This window comes from Gastrolobium bilobum, unplaced genomic scaffold (genome assembly GCF_033153095.1).
Source record: "Gastrolobium bilobum isolate Gb01-03AN ecotype WA unplaced genomic scaffold, APGP_CSIRO_Gbil_v1 utg8540, whole genome shotgun sequence".
NCBI classification, from domain to species: domain Eukaryota; kingdom Viridiplantae; phylum Streptophyta; class Magnoliopsida; order Fabales; family Fabaceae; genus Gastrolobium; species Gastrolobium bilobum.
The window spans coordinates 296,090-313,784 of record NW_026898089.1 but is presented as its reverse complement, the minus strand read 5'-3'; the positions used below and the strand labels follow the sequence as shown (position 1 = coordinate 313,784).

Below are 17,695 nucleotides of genomic sequence, written 5' to 3'. Positions count from 1 at the left end.
GTAATTCAGAGTGAATATGGACTAGACCATAATTGGTGGGAAGCCCACCCAGCCATCAATGTTTCTAATTTGAGTCTCTGGAAGTTTGTTTCTGAGGGATATGTCTCTGTTAGAGCCCCTAAATTGAAGGTTTATCATAGGAGGCGAAGTAGGGGATCACATGTTTTGAATGCTGACTCCGCCATATCATGAGAGAATATTTGTTCAGTTGTGAATAGCAAGGAAAACGGTTAGACGTGAGAAGCATGCTGAAGGTGCCAATGTATTGCTCTGTTTGGAGTGTGGAGGACCATCTTGGGACTGGACTTGGCATTTGGGAGAAGGCAGAAGCTCTCTAATACTTCTGGGTGGCCACTACATAGCTGTCATCTTTTCTTTTTTTAATTTCCTTTCTGTCAGTCTACATGTCATCAAGTCACTGCAACATGTATGCATTTCCTTTTTTTCTGTTTCCATTGTAGTGTCTTCAATTGTGTACTGGTGTTAGCAGATTTCATCATAGTAATCCATATTTAATGTGTTTCCTTTTCCATTATCTTGTGAATTGGTGCTGGGTTGTAACAGTCTCATTTAGGCCACTTGTTTGTTTTAGATTAGGTGATGGTTCTCACGTCAGGTTTTGGGAGGATATGTAGGTGCGGAGTTTCATTTTTATAAGCTTTCTCTCATCTCTTTTAACATTTCTTCCTTCCATAACTCACCCATCCAAAATCTTTAATCTTTTCAGGGTTCTTGTTTCTTTTGCAGTTTTCAGTTCTTCAGAAATCTGAATGTTGCATTACAGTACCTTTTGCTTTTGGTTTATTCTTCTCATGTTTCCTTCTGCGTTACACTACCAAGAGTTTGGACCTAATCCCTCTGATGTTTCTCCATGCAAGTCCTTTAATCACTAGCTTACTCTCCTAATAGGGAAATATATTTTTGACAAGCCCGTCTGGAAATCCAAAACTTCCTATGTAGTTAAGCTTTATTTCTGGACAGTGGTTCTTGATAGAATTAATTTATTAATCATTTCAGGCCTCAGAGAGCATTTTTGCTGATATGCGTGTTGTGTGAAAAGCCACTTCGGAAATATTGACCCTTTTATTTTTATATTGCCATGCGTATGGAATAATTGTTTTTAATTATTGGCGAACTTTGGGTTTGTCCTTCCATCTTGGTTCAGTTTCTTATGAGTTATGACTTTATTTAATGGTATTGGTAAGGATTAGGAGGCTAAAGTAATGTGGCGCACAATTTTTGAAGTTCTCTAGGAAACTTGGTTGGTGCAGAATGATTGCATTTTTATGGGCGCTTGTTTGCACCTAAATATGTCGAGGGATAGGATTCATTTTATGGCGTTTCTGTTGTGCTCCGATCATGCCTATTGTAAGGGAGTTTTTATCTCCAATATGCAGAGATTGGGCACCCTTGCTGCTCTAGAGCTTCTTTTGTTTTCTGAGTTTTTTAATCTTTTTTTCTCTGAATTGGAGATTGTGTTATTGTCCACATAATTGTACATCTTCATGTTTCTCTCTTATAATATTTCTTCTTTTATCAAAAAAGTAGTTTAAAATAGTTGGTTGATAAATCTGTCACATGCACTCATAGACTTGAGATTTTTCTTATCTTCATCTATGTTAGAGATATCAAATCATTCTTGAGCTGTTAGTATTATTGGTCTTTGATTTGGTATGAGAACCTCAATAAGTTGTTGGGAGTTCAATCCTTGCCTCCCTCTTTTTTCATACTGAATTCAAATTTCATTCCTAGGTAAAGTAAGCTGGTACATTATTTATGCTTCAATTCCAAAGGACTCTTTTGGTGGGGTTGTGTAGTCAGTCTTTTACTATCATCTAATAGCTTAAGCTTTTATGATAGCTGGTCCTTCACATTCTCCACCATCATTGTTATTACATTATATAATTAATAGGGCTGTTATTATCCATTAAATTGTGAGTTTGACCCTGTTTGTCAGTGAATTGTTATCTTGTTTGTTACATTAACATTAATAGGGTGCTATTAATCATAAAGTTGCGCGAATTCATACTATTTGCCATTTGATCATTATCATGTTTGTTTAGTATTGGGAGGTGGCTGATAAACTTTATTTCTACAGGTACGGGATAATGTTTTGTTTGGTTCTGTCTTTGACCCGACAAGATATGAAAGGGCAATAGATGTCACTGAACTGCAGCATGACCTTGATTTACTGCCTGTGAGTATATACATGAGTTGTAGCATTTAAGTGGATATAATGGCTGTTCAATTTAGTTCTTAGATTTATGAGTTGGTGGCCCATGCTTCCTTCTTTCTCTTACATGCTTCATGGCTAGGGCGGCGATCTTACTGAAATTGGTGAAAGAGGGGTAAACATTAGCGGTGGTCAGAAGCAAAGAGTATCTATGGCTAGAGCTGTCTACTCCAATTCTGATGTGTACATTTTTGATGACCCCCTAAGTGCTCTGGATGCGCATGTGGCTAGACAGGTTACCTTTATGCTAAGTGATTCCACTTTAGAGACCTGCTGTTATATCTATTGCCTCAGTGTTCTAACTCTTAAGTAAATTTTTGCAGTCTATGGTTTTGTTTTGGTCATCTTATGTATGTAAATCAGGACTGTTAAATATTTACCACTAATTCTCATTGGATTAAAGTGTTTCATATGCTTGAGTTCTGTATATGTCTGCACTCTACACAAGATGTGGCACTTGTTTTATATGCATTCATGTACATACATAGTAATGTATGATTAAATTTGTGATTCATGGTGTTTTTGCGTTTAGGAGTTTATGTGGCGGTAGTTTTTTTTTTTTTTAATTTGTGTACAATAACTTGAAATCAGTATTTTCCGAGGCTAAGGAAGTGGAAGTCACCGGTTTCAAGTTGTGGTACACAAGTATAAATAAGAGTAAAAATGGGGTGGGGATTTTGATTTATAAAGGTTTAAGAGACAAGGTTGCTTATGTTAGAAGAAATGGTGACCGAATTATTCTGGTTAAGCTGGTAGTATATCCTGAGTGTGTATGCCCCCCAAATTGAACTACAAGTATCCGATTTTGGAAAGATTTGGAGGTTTGTGGGGGATACAATGCAAGGAGAAGATTTTCGAAGGAGGATATGTAAATGGACATGTTGAACAAAGTAGAGGTTTCGGTTATGGGACTAAAAATAAGGCTGGAGAAGATATCTTGAATGTTGCACTAGCTTATGATTTGATGCTGCCAAACATATTTTTTTTTCGAAAAAGAGTCACATTTAATCACCTATTGTAGTGGCCAAAATTGTAGTCAGATTGATTTCTTTCTGGCTAGAAGAAAAGATAAAACTTACAGGTTCGTTCAGTTAAACAAAGTATAAAAAATATGGAAAAGTGATGAGAACCCAAGAATAAGATATTTTAGATTGGCTAGAAAAATGCTACAAAAGCCGTGCAAGAGGCTACAGGCATAGTTTTCTTTGATTTGTACAAAAAAACTTGGAGCAAAGAAGGTGAAAAATATTTATAAATTTGCAAAGATGAGGGATAAGAAAAGTAAAGACTTGACCCAAGTTAGATGCATCAAGGATGAAAATGAAAAACTTTTGGCAAGAAATACAAAATTCAAAGAAAGGTGGATGAACTATTTTAACAAACTTTTTAATAGGGACAGTGACAAAAGTGAGGTGGATTTGGAGGATGCTTGTGATGATCTAAACAGACGATTTGTGCGTACAATTAAACGCTTGAGATTAAGGGGACATTAAAGAAGATGAAGACTAGTAAAGCTTTGGGACCCGATGGTGTCCCTATTGAAGTGTGTGGATGCATGGAGAATATAGCTATAAATTGGTTGACAAATATTTTTAATAAGATTGTCCATAATCATAGGATGTCTGATATATGGAGGAAGAGTATGTTTGTGCCTATTTACAAAAACAAGATATCCATAATTGTTCTAACTATAGGGGTATCAAGCTTATGAGTCATACTTTGAAGTTGTAGGAGAGAGTTATTGAACATCACCTAATAATATAGACCAAAGTCTCCGTAAATTAATTCGTATTTATGTCTGGAATATGTACCGTGGAGGCTATTTTCTTAATACGACAATTGATGGAAAGATATCGAGAAAAGTAGGACTTATGGTGTTTATTGATCTCGGAAAGACATGTGATAGGGTTCCAAGAAAGATTTTATGATGGGTTCTTGAAAGGAAAAAGGTACCATCAAACTGTGTAGAGGCAATCAAGAATATGCATGATGATGTTATTACATGTGTTAAGACTTGTAATGAAACATCGTGCTATTTTCCTATCACCGTACGTTAGGTGTACACTAAGGCTCTACTTTGAGTTCTTATCTTTTTGTTATAGTTATGGATGAAATAACAAAGGATATCCAATATGAAGTGCCATGATGTATGCTATTTGCAGATAATATTGTGCTTATTGATGAGACCAACGTTGATGTTAATAAAAAACTAGAATTGTGGAGAAGAACGTTGGAGTATAAAAGATTTAGGCTAAGTCGAAGTAAGACTGAGAATATGAAGTATGAGTTTGCTCTTGTAAGAAATGGAGATCAAGATTTTGTGCAATTGTTTGGATATGAGGTACTTAAGAAAGATGCTTTCCGATATTTGGAATCTATTTTGCAAAATTGTGGAGATGTTGATGAGGGTGTAAATCATAGAATCAGAGTAAGTTGGACAAAATGACACAAGGCGTCAAGGTTTTTGTGTGGTTGCAAAACTCCTTTGGGGCTAAAAGGAAATTTTTATAGAGCAACACTAAGGCGCGCAATGTTATACGGAGCTGAATGTTGGTCAGCACTCGAGCATAAAATGGGAGTATTAGAAATGAGGATGTTAAGGTGAATGTGTGGTCATACAATGTTGGATAAGATAAGAAATGAAAGTTTTCGACGAAAGGTAAGAGTAACACTGGTGGCTGAAAAGATAAGAGAACATAGATTGAGATGGTTTGGGCATATAATGTGAAGACCCCTAGATACTCTTGAGAGAACGAAATTTATTACCTAGAGCTTGACACAAAGAGAGAAAGAAGTTAGCCGAAACTTACTTGAACTTGAGGGAAAGTAGTAAAACAAGACTTAATGAAATGTGAATTAGATTGGCAGATGATGTGTCTTAGGAAGGATTGGAGTAAAGCTATTAGAATTAGAACTGTGGAGGGGTAGATTTGTTTTTCTTCCTATGTTCTAGACAATCTCTGTCTAGTTCTTTTTCCCTATATTTTCCCTCATTTATTTATCTATTTGTTTGTTTTCCTTTCTAATCTATCTTTCCCTTTTATTCATCTATTTTTATTTTATCTTTTTATTTATTTGATTTTATTTTTAATTTATTTACTTTTAAATTTTTATTTATTTTTCCCCTTTCCCTTTAATATTTTTATTTGGGTTTATCAACCACCGATCCCAACTGGCTTGTGGGATAAAGGTGTTGTTGATGTTGATATTGATGTTATTTATCCAAAACATGTAAGCCACTTTCTCTTTCTTTGAATGTACATGCTGTGCAGCATGCATGCCTTCTATTTCCATTTCTTTTGTTCTTTTGTTCTTTTGCGATATAGCTCTTTTTTTCCCCCAACCCCAACTAGTTTGGGATATGATGTTGATGTACATGATAGCTCTCTTTTTGAATTTTTTAAATTTTTTAATAAATTATTCTTTCAATTGGTTGCTTTATGTGTGTGTGTATATAATACTGAATGGCGTATGCAATGGGGTCTATTGTACCGGTGAAAATTTCTCGATCATGTTTTGAGATTCTGAATAGCTTATGCAGTTGGTCCCCTGCTCGGTTTTGACTAATACTGAATGTCGAAATATCTTGTTTTATACTGTTAGATGTTGAAATCTGATTTCCATTCTTAATATTGTCTGATATGCACTACATATCATCTCAGGTTTTTGATAAATGCATCAAGGGAGAATTGAGAGGCAGGACCCGGGTTCTTGTTACAAATCAGCTGCATTTCCTTTCACAGGTTGATAGAATCATTTTGGTCCATGACGGTACGGTGAAGGAGGAGGGAACTTTTGAGGAGCTCACTAACCAGGGACCGTTGTTCCAAAAGCTTATGGAAAATGCCGGAAAGATGGAGGAGTATGAAGAAGAAAAGGAAGATATTGAAACCACTGATCAGAAGTCCTCTTCGAAACAAGTGGCCAATGGAGCAGTTAATGATGCAAAGATTGGAAGTAAACCAAAAGAAGGAAAATCTATCCTTATTAAACAGGAAGAACGGGAAACAGGTGTTGTAAGCATGAAAGTTCTACTAAGGTAACAAGATTAAATGAATTAGTATAATATCAGTTGAAATATAGTAGTTTGCAAACATTTGCTTTAATAACATGCTGGATGATGATTCCCCACACAGTACACAAATGTGCTCACATGTGCAACTTTAAATGCATTCATATTGTAGAATGACACTGAAATGTCATTCTTATGTACAATCCTGATGATGAACATCCATAAGAAAGTGGAATGTGCAAATTTTGTGTGGGTATCCTGTTTCTCTTGGCCTTTCTTTTTCCACTTGCTCCTCTTTTTGTTTATATGGTCTTATATCTTATCGTCTTGGGGTCCTTTTAGGTACCAGAATGCATTAGGAGGCTTTTTGGTGGTTCTAGTACTCTTTTCATGCTATTTCTTCACTGAAGTGTTACGAGTGTCAAGTAGCACATGGTTAAGCTATTGGACTGATCAGAGTTCTTCCGTGGGTTATAATCCTGGCTTCTACAATCTGATATATGCAGCTCTATCAATTGGTCAGGTATTATTCTCTAATAAAATGGCATGTAGAGTCATGTTGGGTTGTAGTGAATCATTTTGCTGAAAATTCTTTTCATTTTTTTTTTCTACTTCACACCTTTTTTACTGTATGCTTTTCATCGTATGTGACGGATCAAATTACTGTTATTGCTTGCATTTTATTGAATTTTATCCGTGGAAGATATCAATTTGGAATTGTCGTCATCCTGTTTCAGGTTTTGGTGACTTTGACAAATTCTTATTGGTTAATCATAACAAGTCTTCATGCTGCCAGAAGGTTGCACGAAGCCATGCTTCACTCCATATTACGATCTCCTATGGTTTTTTTCCATACAAATCCACTTGGAAGGATTATCAACAGGTTTGCGAAGGATCTAGGTGACATTGATCGTAATGTTGCCCCATTTGTGAATATGTTTCTGGGCCAAGTGTCCCAGCTTCTTTCAACATTCATCCTGATAGGGATTGTCAGCACAATGTCCTTGTGGGCCATAATGCCATTGTTGGTATTGTTTTATGGAGCATATCTATACTATCAGGTATAAACGCTGTATTCTTGCTTTTACTGACTTCCATTTAGTTTTTGAAACCCTAAACAGTATCCAGAAGATAATATAATGTGTTGATCTAATACAAGTCCAAAATTATTGAAGCTTAAATGCTAGTCTTCAGGTGAAGCAAAACTATCTATCTAGTATAATGCACGTAGTAAGTCCAAATTCACAACTTGGTTAACATTTAGTGTCAGGCTGTCGGTAACTACGAAGCAACTGATCTAATTATAATTTATAGTATAAAGGAGCGTGTGCCTTATGCAATTATTATTATTGCTTTGTCCTATAAATATAAGATATGGTTAGCGTCATGGATACTATCAGTATTCAATTAAATTTTGACCCTTACTCAGCAGTAAATATTGAAAAAATTATACAAATAAAAAAAGGAGTTCTGAGTAAAAATGTTTCTAGTTTACAAACTGTTAATCGCTTTAGAATTTCTGGAAGTATTTTGTCAATAATTCTTCTATTTTTGTTAGTTTTCCTGTAAGTACTATTAATGGAAATCATTAGTGTTTGTGAGTTAAATGTATTTTGTCTTATGTGAGCATTATTTTATTCTTTTAGAGCACAGCCCGTGAAGTGAAGCGCTTAGATTCAATTAGCAGATCTCCTGTTTATGCACAATTTGGAGAAGCACTTAATGGTCTATCAACAATTCGTGCTTACAAAGCTTATGATCGAATGGCTGACATAAATGGGAAATCCATGGACAACAATATACGATTCACTCTTTTGATCATGAGTGGAAACCGATGGCTTGCAATCCGATTGGAAACTTTGGGAGGCCTCATGATATGGTTTACTGCAACCTTTGCTGTAATGCAGAATGGTAGGGCAGAGAACCAGCAGGAATTCGCATCCACTATGGGATTACTACTTAGTTATGCTTTGAATATTACTAGTTTGCTGACTGGTGTGCTCAGGCTTGCAAGTTTGGCTGAGAATAGTTTAAATGCAGTTGAGCGGATTGGCACTTATATAGATTTGCCTTCAGAGGCTCCATCTATCATTGATGATAATCGCCCTCCTCCTGGTTGGCCCTCATCGGGATCAATCAGATTCGAAGATGTTGTTCTTCGTTACAGGCCTGAGCTTCCCCCTGTCCTCCATAGCTTGTCTTTCACAATTTTTCCTAGTGATAAGGTGGGCATTGTTGGGAGGACAGGAGCAGGAAAATCTAGCATGCTTAATGCTTTATTTCGAATTGTGGAATTGGAAAGGGGAAGAATATTAATTGATGATTGTGATATTGCAAAGTTTGGGCTTGCGGATTTACGTAAAGTTCTTGGCATTATCCCACAATCTCCTGTTCTCTTTTCAGGTATTTAAGATATAATTTTCTTCCACTGTACTTGGTATATGATTGACAACTTAGGTAATACCATTGCTAGGCTTTTGTGACAGAATTATTAAATGACCAAAGGGAAAAGGACATCAAAAAAAGCTGTCCAGTGGATGAAGTGAACTCTTCATATGTATTTTTAGTTCGAATATAATTTGTACGTAAATGTTAAAGAATATTTTTTTTCTTTTTGCTGAGGGTTCTGGGCCAGAAGTGAAGTGTGTTTTGGGGGCAGGGGATTGTATAGCCCCTGATAGAGCCATATATTAAAGCTATTTATCATTTGATTTTTGTAGAACTTACTTCCTAGGCCAATGTCTAGACCAACCATCCCACAAGTTTAAGTAGTTTTTGGCCGTCTGCAACACTCTCTCTCTTGCAAACCCTTGGTTCATGAACAAAGCTCAGGCCCATCACTCATCACTGCCTTGCATTGAAATTTAATTTAAGTAGTTTGTTATCAGTACAATGCACAGTATAACTTGTTTAAATTTTAGAAAAAAAGTTTTGAAATATAAATTGTTTATTGAAATCATGTGTACATATACAATCTTTAAAAGTTATGATGGAATAAAATTAAATATATATATGATGATTTTGAAGTTATTTCAAAGTAATATAATAAATATCAAACAAAATTAAAATTATATCAGAATGGTCAATAGTTTCAAATTCAATTAAGTTGTAATAAGGACATATAGATGTTAATATTTATGGATGGTAATTTTAGCATGATAATTAATATATGAATGCCACTGCAATACTTTTTGTTCGGTGAGCTAATTTACCCCTTGATATAAAAAGCTCTGATGTCTAATCCAGAAAGCAACATTCTTAAATGAGTAAATGGTTAGGTCAGCCTCAATATTGTTTTGTATTTGTATTACTAATTGACCAAGCTTTATTCTGTCAGGTGGTATAATTCTTAAATTATGAGTTGTGAAAAATAAGAATCTTGTAATTTCTGAATTGATGTCTTGTATGTAACTAAAATATTATAATCAAATAATATCATTGTCATTGTGTTAAGCTCATCTTACTCATCTTGCTCTTTATAGGAACTGTGAGATTCAATCTTGATCCATTTAATGAACACAATGATCCTGACCTCTGGGAGGCTCTGGAGAGGGCACATTTGAAGGATGTGATACGGAGGAATTCTTTGGGGCTGGATGCTGAGGTAAATGCTAAATGGTGCTTTGCTAGAGATATGATTATGTTGTCGATTAAAATGATGGCATTATTTACTTGTTGTTTAAGACATACTTTTAGCTAAGTCCTTCTCGAATACACCATGTAATTAATTTGATTATTATTGAATTCGTCCCCTGTTTGCTTTCAGCATATCTACATTCTGGTTCTGTGAATATTATTGCAGTGAGTGATGACTGATTTCTTAATGAGGGCTTTGGTAATTTGAGAGTGTAATCAGACATTCATATAAACTAGCTGATTAATTTATTGGAGTAATTTTGTGAATGAATTAGTGCTGTATTTTGATCTGGGTGCTATATATTCCTGGTATTTGGTTTAGGGTGGTATGAAGCTATGATGAATGGGTACTCGTAAATGTTTGCTGCACTCATGTATGTATTTGGTACCAGTACTTTCATGGGTACATACCCGAATATCACTTTTTGAATGAGTACGGGGTATCAGTATATCGCCACAAGTCAATCCATGCAAAACACCAAAATTTGTTACTAATTTGTTTGGGTTGCTACTAAATGAAACAAATTGCTATCTCACTCCCTTCAGATCATATACCTTTAAATATTTTTGGTAACGTGATATACTTTGCAGACTTTTATTAAAACCTTGAGTTAGAACATTATGAAAATCTGTTTTATAATTTAATTACTTTGTTGTTTATTTTTTATATTTCTGTATGATTATATCTTGTCGTACCTGGACCCTAATTTTAGATGTTGTCATACCTTGTACCTGTACTAGTACTTGCACTCATATCCATGCAACTTATGTACAAAGATTCCACCGGCAGGGTCAGTAGGTAAGTAGGTTTCCTCTAGTGTGTAGCTTGTTGGCCCTGTTGATGAGGACAGAATGGACCATTGCTGTATTAAGGTGTATTTGGATTGAGCATATTGCGAGGCTTTTGTAGGGATTTCTTTCCTGCCATCCTCTTTTGGATAGGCTTAATTTTTATCTTTATTGTGGGTTTTGGCTAAAGGATAACTTAGAGCAGTTAGTTCATTCAATATGAGAAGGGATTGGAGGCTCCTGTTGAGTTGATGTTTATCTCTCTTCCCTGCTCTCTCCCACTCCCACCCGAAAAAAACAAAATGACCGGGGGTTTTGGAGTTTTTCCTGTTATTTCTTTACTATCTTAATTTGGTGGTCTTTTATCCAAAAAGGGAACAAAGTGTTTGAATATCCACACTATTTTTATGCTTTAGAAGTGATTTCTCTTATGCTTAATTTTTTTTTTAAATAGATCCCATGCTTAATTTAGGCATAAACATTGTTGAAACCAGTATTTATTAATGAAAGTGTGCTGTGTCAAGGTGTCTGAGGCAGGTGAGAACTTTAGCGTTGGACAGAGGCAACTATTGAGTCTTGCCCGGGCTTTATTGCGGAGATCGAAGATATTAGTACTTGACGAGGCAACTGCAGCAGTTGATGTTAGAACAGATGCACTCATTCAGAAAACAATTCGAGAGGAATTTAAATCTTGTACAATGCTCATTATTGCTCATCGCCTTAACACCATTATTGATTGCGATCGGATTATTTTGCTTGATGGTGGTAAGGTACGCACTCAATGACATAAAGCTGGCCAACTCATAATATGGTTAAAATCCTTTGTCACTGGTGTAAGATTAACCAAAGTGACAGCATTGAATTATCTCTTTTGTACTATAACCTTTATTGGAAATTTGGTGCGTATGGTCGACATGATCAATAGCTGGATGGATGAAAATGACACTATAAAAAATAATTTGATGATGGTGCGTGTCCAGTCTTACACCAATGTCGAATTGCTCCTAACCCTATATATATATATATATATATATATATATATTTGTGTGTGTGGAAAAGAATAATACCAATAGAAATTGGAAGTTTTTTAGTTAGGAAAATTGAAATTTTGATTATGAATGCAGACAGCCTTTTGCTGACTCGAATCATATCCTGATGTTGGTTTGATTAAATGCTATATTTATGCTAGCATTTTATGTTTAAAGGTTCTTGAATATGATACCCCTGAGGAGCTGCTGTCAAATGAAGGTAGTGCTTTCTCTAAAATGGTGCAAAGCACAGGAGCCGCAAATGCCCAATACTTACGCAGCTTAGCACTTGGGGAGAAATCAGCAAGAGAAGAGAACAGGCATCTAGATGGCCAGAGAAAATGGCTGGCTTCTTCTCGGTGGGCTGCTGCAGCACAATTTGCTCTTGCTGTCAGTCTCACCTCATCCCAAAATGACTTGCAACGATTGGATGTAGAAGACGAGAACAGTATTCTCAAGAAGACAAAGGATGCTCTGATTACTTTACAGGGGGTTTTGGAAAGGAAGCATGATAAAGAAATTGAGGAATCTTTAGACCAGCGCCAAATATCCCCACAGGGATGGTGGTCATCGCTTTACAAGATGATTGAAGGTAGTTTTGTCCCATCTTTTGCATAGCCCTCATGTGCATAGAGATTATGCAAATCAAAATGAATTTAGAGAACCAATTCATGTATGCCCTTGAAATGCATGTCAACAGACAAAAAATTAAAATAAAAAATAAATAACAATAATTTATCCCCATGCAACATGAGTTTCTAAAGAAAGCATAAATTTCAATGGCCACACTGAAGTAGACCCTAAGCAGTACATAATTGAATAATTTTAGATTTTTTCTCTCTTGTTTTTCCCCTAGTGTTTGCCTCTGCCATGATATTTTTTTAAATTTGCAAGTCACGTCTTGGATAAATTTACAAACTCTGCTCTGATGCTTGGCTAGCATTTCAAAGAAATTTTCAATATAAGGAATCTTACGATTTTGAATGTGGTTGGAGATGACTATATATTTTCATATTTGATGCAACTGGATCTCTTCTGCCTTATATTAGGTCTTGCTATGATGAGCAGACTGGCGAGGAACAGGCTCCATCAATCAGACTACGGTTTTGAGGACAGATCAATTAACTTTGATCAAGTTGATATGTAGGGAAAGCTGCGCTGATTTAGATATCAGGACTGGCTACGGATTCATTTACCCTAGGTTGTGCTAACTCTATTTTTGTGATGTAGCTTCTATAACCGAGTTTGATTATCTTAGAAAATGCAATAGATCCTATTTTGTGTATTTCTCGTTCAAGAAAATCAACCAACAACTTAATCGTTTAGCACTGTAATTTATTGCCAAATTTTTTTCTTTGAATGGTCCTTTCAGATCCCAGATGTTGTTAGTTATTCCTTTACTGCTATGCTCCAAACTGGTGCAAGAGTGTATTGCTAGCGTTTTTCAAAATTACTAATGCTTCAACTTTAACAATTACAATGTTTATAAATATAACTTTCTTGCATGGCAGAGCGCCTTAGTATGACTGATCTAGAGTTTTTCCTATGAATTCGTGATTTCAAGCGTATTATCTATGAGTTTAGTATTTGTCCTTTTAATATACATACAATTATGTCATTTAAGTAAGAGAAAGACACAAGCAATAAAAATCATGAAAAAAAAAATTAAGTTGTGTCTTTTTCTCACTTAAAATGACATAATTATATGTTCTTTAAAAGGACAAGTATTTTTCCCATTATCTATATATCTTAGATTTATCATAATAAAGACGTCAATAAAAAAATGTAACATACAATCTTCTTTTCTGTTAGAAAGGAGGTCTAGAACAAATGAGGTCTTACTGTCTAAGACTTGGTGCAAGGAAATGAAGGAAAAAAGGTAGGCTAAAGTGTAAGCAAAGGATCTCAGGTTCATATAATCCTCAAAAGGATTAAGATATACGTTTCTGTTTTGGGAGTGTGAAAATTATTATTTCAACTGAGGCATTTGCATATGGAACATGTGAATTGGTGATTCTGGGGGGGGGGGGGGGGGGGGGGGGGGGGGGGGGGGGGGGGTGTTATAAAGTCCAGAAAGAGGCATTTGCATATGGAACATGTGAATTGGTGATTCTGGGGGGGGGGGGGGGGGGGGGATGATGTTATAAAGTCCAGAAAGAGAGGTTGAGGCAAATCTTACCTCGGTTGAGACCTATTGTTTATAATTTACAAATTTATTACAAAGAATTCATACTAAATATTTCTATTGGAAGCGCATAACAAAATTGATGTTATGGACGTGAGTAAGACCCATATCTATAGAAGACCCAGATGACATAAACCCAAAGGTAAACTATATAAATAGGAGCTAAAGACTATAGGTACGACTAATCTCTCTTTAACCTATTTCTTGCAAACACATAGCACACACACCACCCCCTCTGAACTAAGGTCATCATATTGTATGTTGTAATTTGCTACTCCAAAGATATCTAATTCATAGATATTTAGAGATAGAGCACCAGATCCTATATCAACTAGCTAACTTTTGGTTAGACATCTCTGCCGCTCAAGGTAGAACAATTGGTAACCCTTATACATTGTGTTTTGTATGCATAATTACTACCAAGATTAGACAAACACGATTTAGTGATTGTGTATTTGCTGCTGCATTGGGGGAATTTTTTTTTTTATAGTGGTGGGGTGTTAAACATTAGTGACGTGGTGTGTTGCTACTTTTCCTGTTGTGAGATCTAGGGGTGACAATATGGGTTGAGCTCGGCAGGTCAACTTGCCAACCCACCAAAACGGGACGGGTTGGGTTGAGGTTTTCAACCTACCAACTCACCTCAACCCGTCCCACCTAAAAGTGGGTCAAAATGGGTTCAACCCGCCCCGGGGCAGGTTGACCAGCTGAGATATAATTTTTTTTTTTTTTTATAATTAGGTAGTATTCCATTAGTCCTTAAAATTTTTGTGATGTCCAATTTTTATTTTTATCTTAGTACTTTCTAAAAAAATAAAGAATAACACTTTTATTTTTGACAAATGTTGTCTATATATAAGTTCCTAAAGAATGTTTGACAAATATTAGTATGCATTTAAGATTGAGACTAAAAAAATATAGAGAAGCACGAAATAAAATAAAATAATATTGGAAAAATTCATAAAATATAATTTATTTTTGAATTTTAATTAATTTTTTTTAATTAGTGAGTTGACCCGCCAACCACCATAAAACAGAGTGAGTTCATTTTTCCAACCCATATTTTTTGGCGGGTTAGTGGCGGGGCAAGTTGGGGCAGGTCAACCTAAATTACCATCCCTAATGGGATCTACTGCTTGTCTTTCTTTTCTTCTACAACGTGATGCCTCTCTTTGTGGTCACTTTTTAAGCTCTTCTTTTGGGTGCGCAGACCATTTGTTCTTTGTCTCGTCCAGTCACTTAATTTCCAAGTTGTTGAGAAGCAGAGATCCAAGCCTGGCTAAACAATGTCCTATTGAATGCATTACATTACATGTTGTTTATTTATAGTATTGTAGGAGAAACTGGGGAAAATCACGGGTTACGGACTTTATGTACACAAGAAGATAGACCCGTAACATTTATGTGACAAATTATTTAACCATTTTTATTTTCAACTTTCTTTTAAAATGTATTATTCCCTTTTAGAATTTTATGTTGACTTGTTAATTTATTTCATTGGACCAATCTATTTTCTGAATCGTACTTCGCTTTTAATCTCAAAAGAATGAAATCCTTTATCCAATAGATAAGAATCCTTTCTGAATGATAAAAAGTCGGTGCACTCACTTCTCTTCTGCGCTCTTTCTTTTTTAGCCTTTGCTTTTGTTGAATCCACATAAAAATGGATTCTTAACTTACTATTTTTATTTTATTTTATTTTATTTTATTTTATTTTGTCTGTTTTTCTATTTTTGTAGCCAAAGTTTATGGGTTTGAAGTTGCTTTCTTATCTCTAATTCTGGTAATCTTATCCTTTAATCTATGCATGCATGGTTGGATGCAGAGAATGGAAGGAGTCATTCCCTTGTCCGACTACGTAATTGGAATGGACACGATAGGACAAAATATTCTACCACACAAGTGTTAGAATTCTTATTTCATTTCACAAAAATATAAGTGCAAAAAATTATATAACTCATATGACTCAACTGCAAGTCGAGATTACTGGCTAAGTTGAACAACCCTTTAATAGTTGATCGATTGTGGTTAAATATTTTCGGACCATCTTTTTTTACTAAATTTTTTGCCAAATTTAATACGTGCACGTCTAATCTCGAAATTTCTTCAGCTAAAGTCAACCAAATCAAGTATCCCTTTGCTCAACTTTTTTTTTTAAAAGCTTCTTTTCCTTTTAAAAAATACAAGTCAAGTCGAATATATATTTTTTTTTCATATAAAGACTTTAAAAGAAGAATTTTTTTAAATAATTTCTTCTTTTCCGCTTTTAACTTCAGGCTTATTTTAAAAAATACACATGCCACTCAAGTGATTATCTTTCCCTATCAAATGCAGGTTATATAGTTCTCATGCTCAAATTATTAAATATATTTTTTTTAATATATTGGTGTACTAAAAAATTAAAATTATTTATTTATATATATATGTATTTTATAAATAAATAATTAATATTTATAAATATATTTTTCGTAAGTTGATATATTAGTATATAAATATTTTAAAAAAAATTTGATGAAAAATAAGTATTTGTCATTTTTTGGAGAATTTTTATTTTTATGTTTTAAATAATATTTATTTTTATCTAAAGCTTCCTTAGTAATGTTGAGATTTATAATTATATATCCTTTATGATAATCTTAATTAAAATTAAACTTATATTAATTATTTTACCGAATATTTTTTATAATTTATAATTTATTTTTTTCAACTCTTATTTTTAATTTTAACTTTTAAGTAGCTTTTAAAGATAGTAAAAAAAGTTAATCAAATAGGTTCCAAGTTCACTTAACCTTGAAAGTCATAAATTAGGCTTTATTGATTTTTTATTTATCAACAAGAGATATCTTATTGTTACTATCAATTAGTGTTACTATCAATGTCACTACCAATTTGTTTCACCGTTAGATCGATTATGTTAATTCAATAATTATATTTATTTTCAATTTTTGTATGGTTATTATTCCCCATATTTAATGCTTTTAAATTAAAAAATTTGCTAATTGCTGTCATATTTTTTTTAAAACAATATCATTAGATTAGCCACGGTTAAATTGTGGCCATAGATAATCATATCGTAGCTAAATTAATGCTACCATGCTTGAATAAAATGTGGTTAAAATATTGCAATGCCATGATTAGCCACGTTTATATAAAAGATTCATTTTTTGTCATGTCACATGACAAGAGCTTTTCACCTACATACACAAATCAAGTGTGGAACCCACACTTAAAAAAAATCAGGATTTGGAACCGGATCCTTAGAATACGGAACCGAATTCTTATTGCAGGAAGAAACAGTGTCATTCCTATAACATGACAAACTGATTTCCCTTATATAAAATGTGGTTTCCTTATTTAGCAACGCTTGTTATGCAATTTAGCCATATTTTTAAAGGGAAAAGTATTTTTCTCCGGTCACTGGAGATAAAGTTATCTCTGGTGAGCTCAAAACGACGTCGTTTTGGGATTATAAGATTAAAATATTATAATGATAAAGACTAAAATAACCCTGCTATATATTATAATTATAAAAATACCTTGATTTTCGTCCCTAGTTTTGGGCTCACTCGAAATAACTTATCTCCATTGACTGGAGAAATCCTTTACCCATTTTTTAATGTGGCTAAATATCAATTTTTTTGTAATAAAAGCATTAAATACAGGGAATCATGACCATACAAAAGTGAAAATAAATATAAAGTATTAAATATTGGAAAAAGAAATAAGATTTTTAGAAAGTTAAATCAGAACTGTTGGATCAACATAATCAATCTAATAATAAAACAAACTGGTAGTGAGATTAATAATAACAT

The 17,695-nt window shown here is 34.3% G+C and overlaps 1 protein-coding gene across 2 annotated transcripts in view; it reads left to right on the top strand.

Moving 5' to 3' along the window:
- Positions 1 to 13,063, top strand: part of LOC133312786 (ABC transporter C family member 2-like) — a 32,640-nt gene extending 19,577 nt beyond the window's left edge. For both annotated transcript variants that reach the window (XM_061514052.1, XM_061514053.1), the window contains 10 exons: positions 2,099 to 2,197; positions 2,316 to 2,468; positions 5,896 to 6,272; positions 6,588 to 6,768; positions 6,983 to 7,306; positions 7,892 to 8,648; positions 9,728 to 9,849; positions 11,195 to 11,440; positions 11,876 to 12,290; positions 12,748 to 13,063. In XM_061514052.1, coding sequence (XP_061370036.1) covers positions 2,099 to 2,197; positions 2,316 to 2,468; positions 5,896 to 6,272; positions 6,588 to 6,768; positions 6,983 to 7,306; positions 7,892 to 8,648; positions 9,728 to 9,849; positions 11,195 to 11,440; positions 11,876 to 12,290; positions 12,748 to 12,845 — 2,772 coding nt within the window. In that variant the 3' untranslated portion in view covers positions 12,846 to 13,063. The remainder of the gene's footprint in view (positions 1 to 2,098; positions 2,198 to 2,315; positions 2,469 to 5,895; positions 6,273 to 6,587; positions 6,769 to 6,982; positions 7,307 to 7,891; positions 8,649 to 9,727; positions 9,850 to 11,194; positions 11,441 to 11,875; positions 12,291 to 12,747) is intronic.
- Positions 13,064 to 17,695: the final 4,632 nt, after the last annotated feature.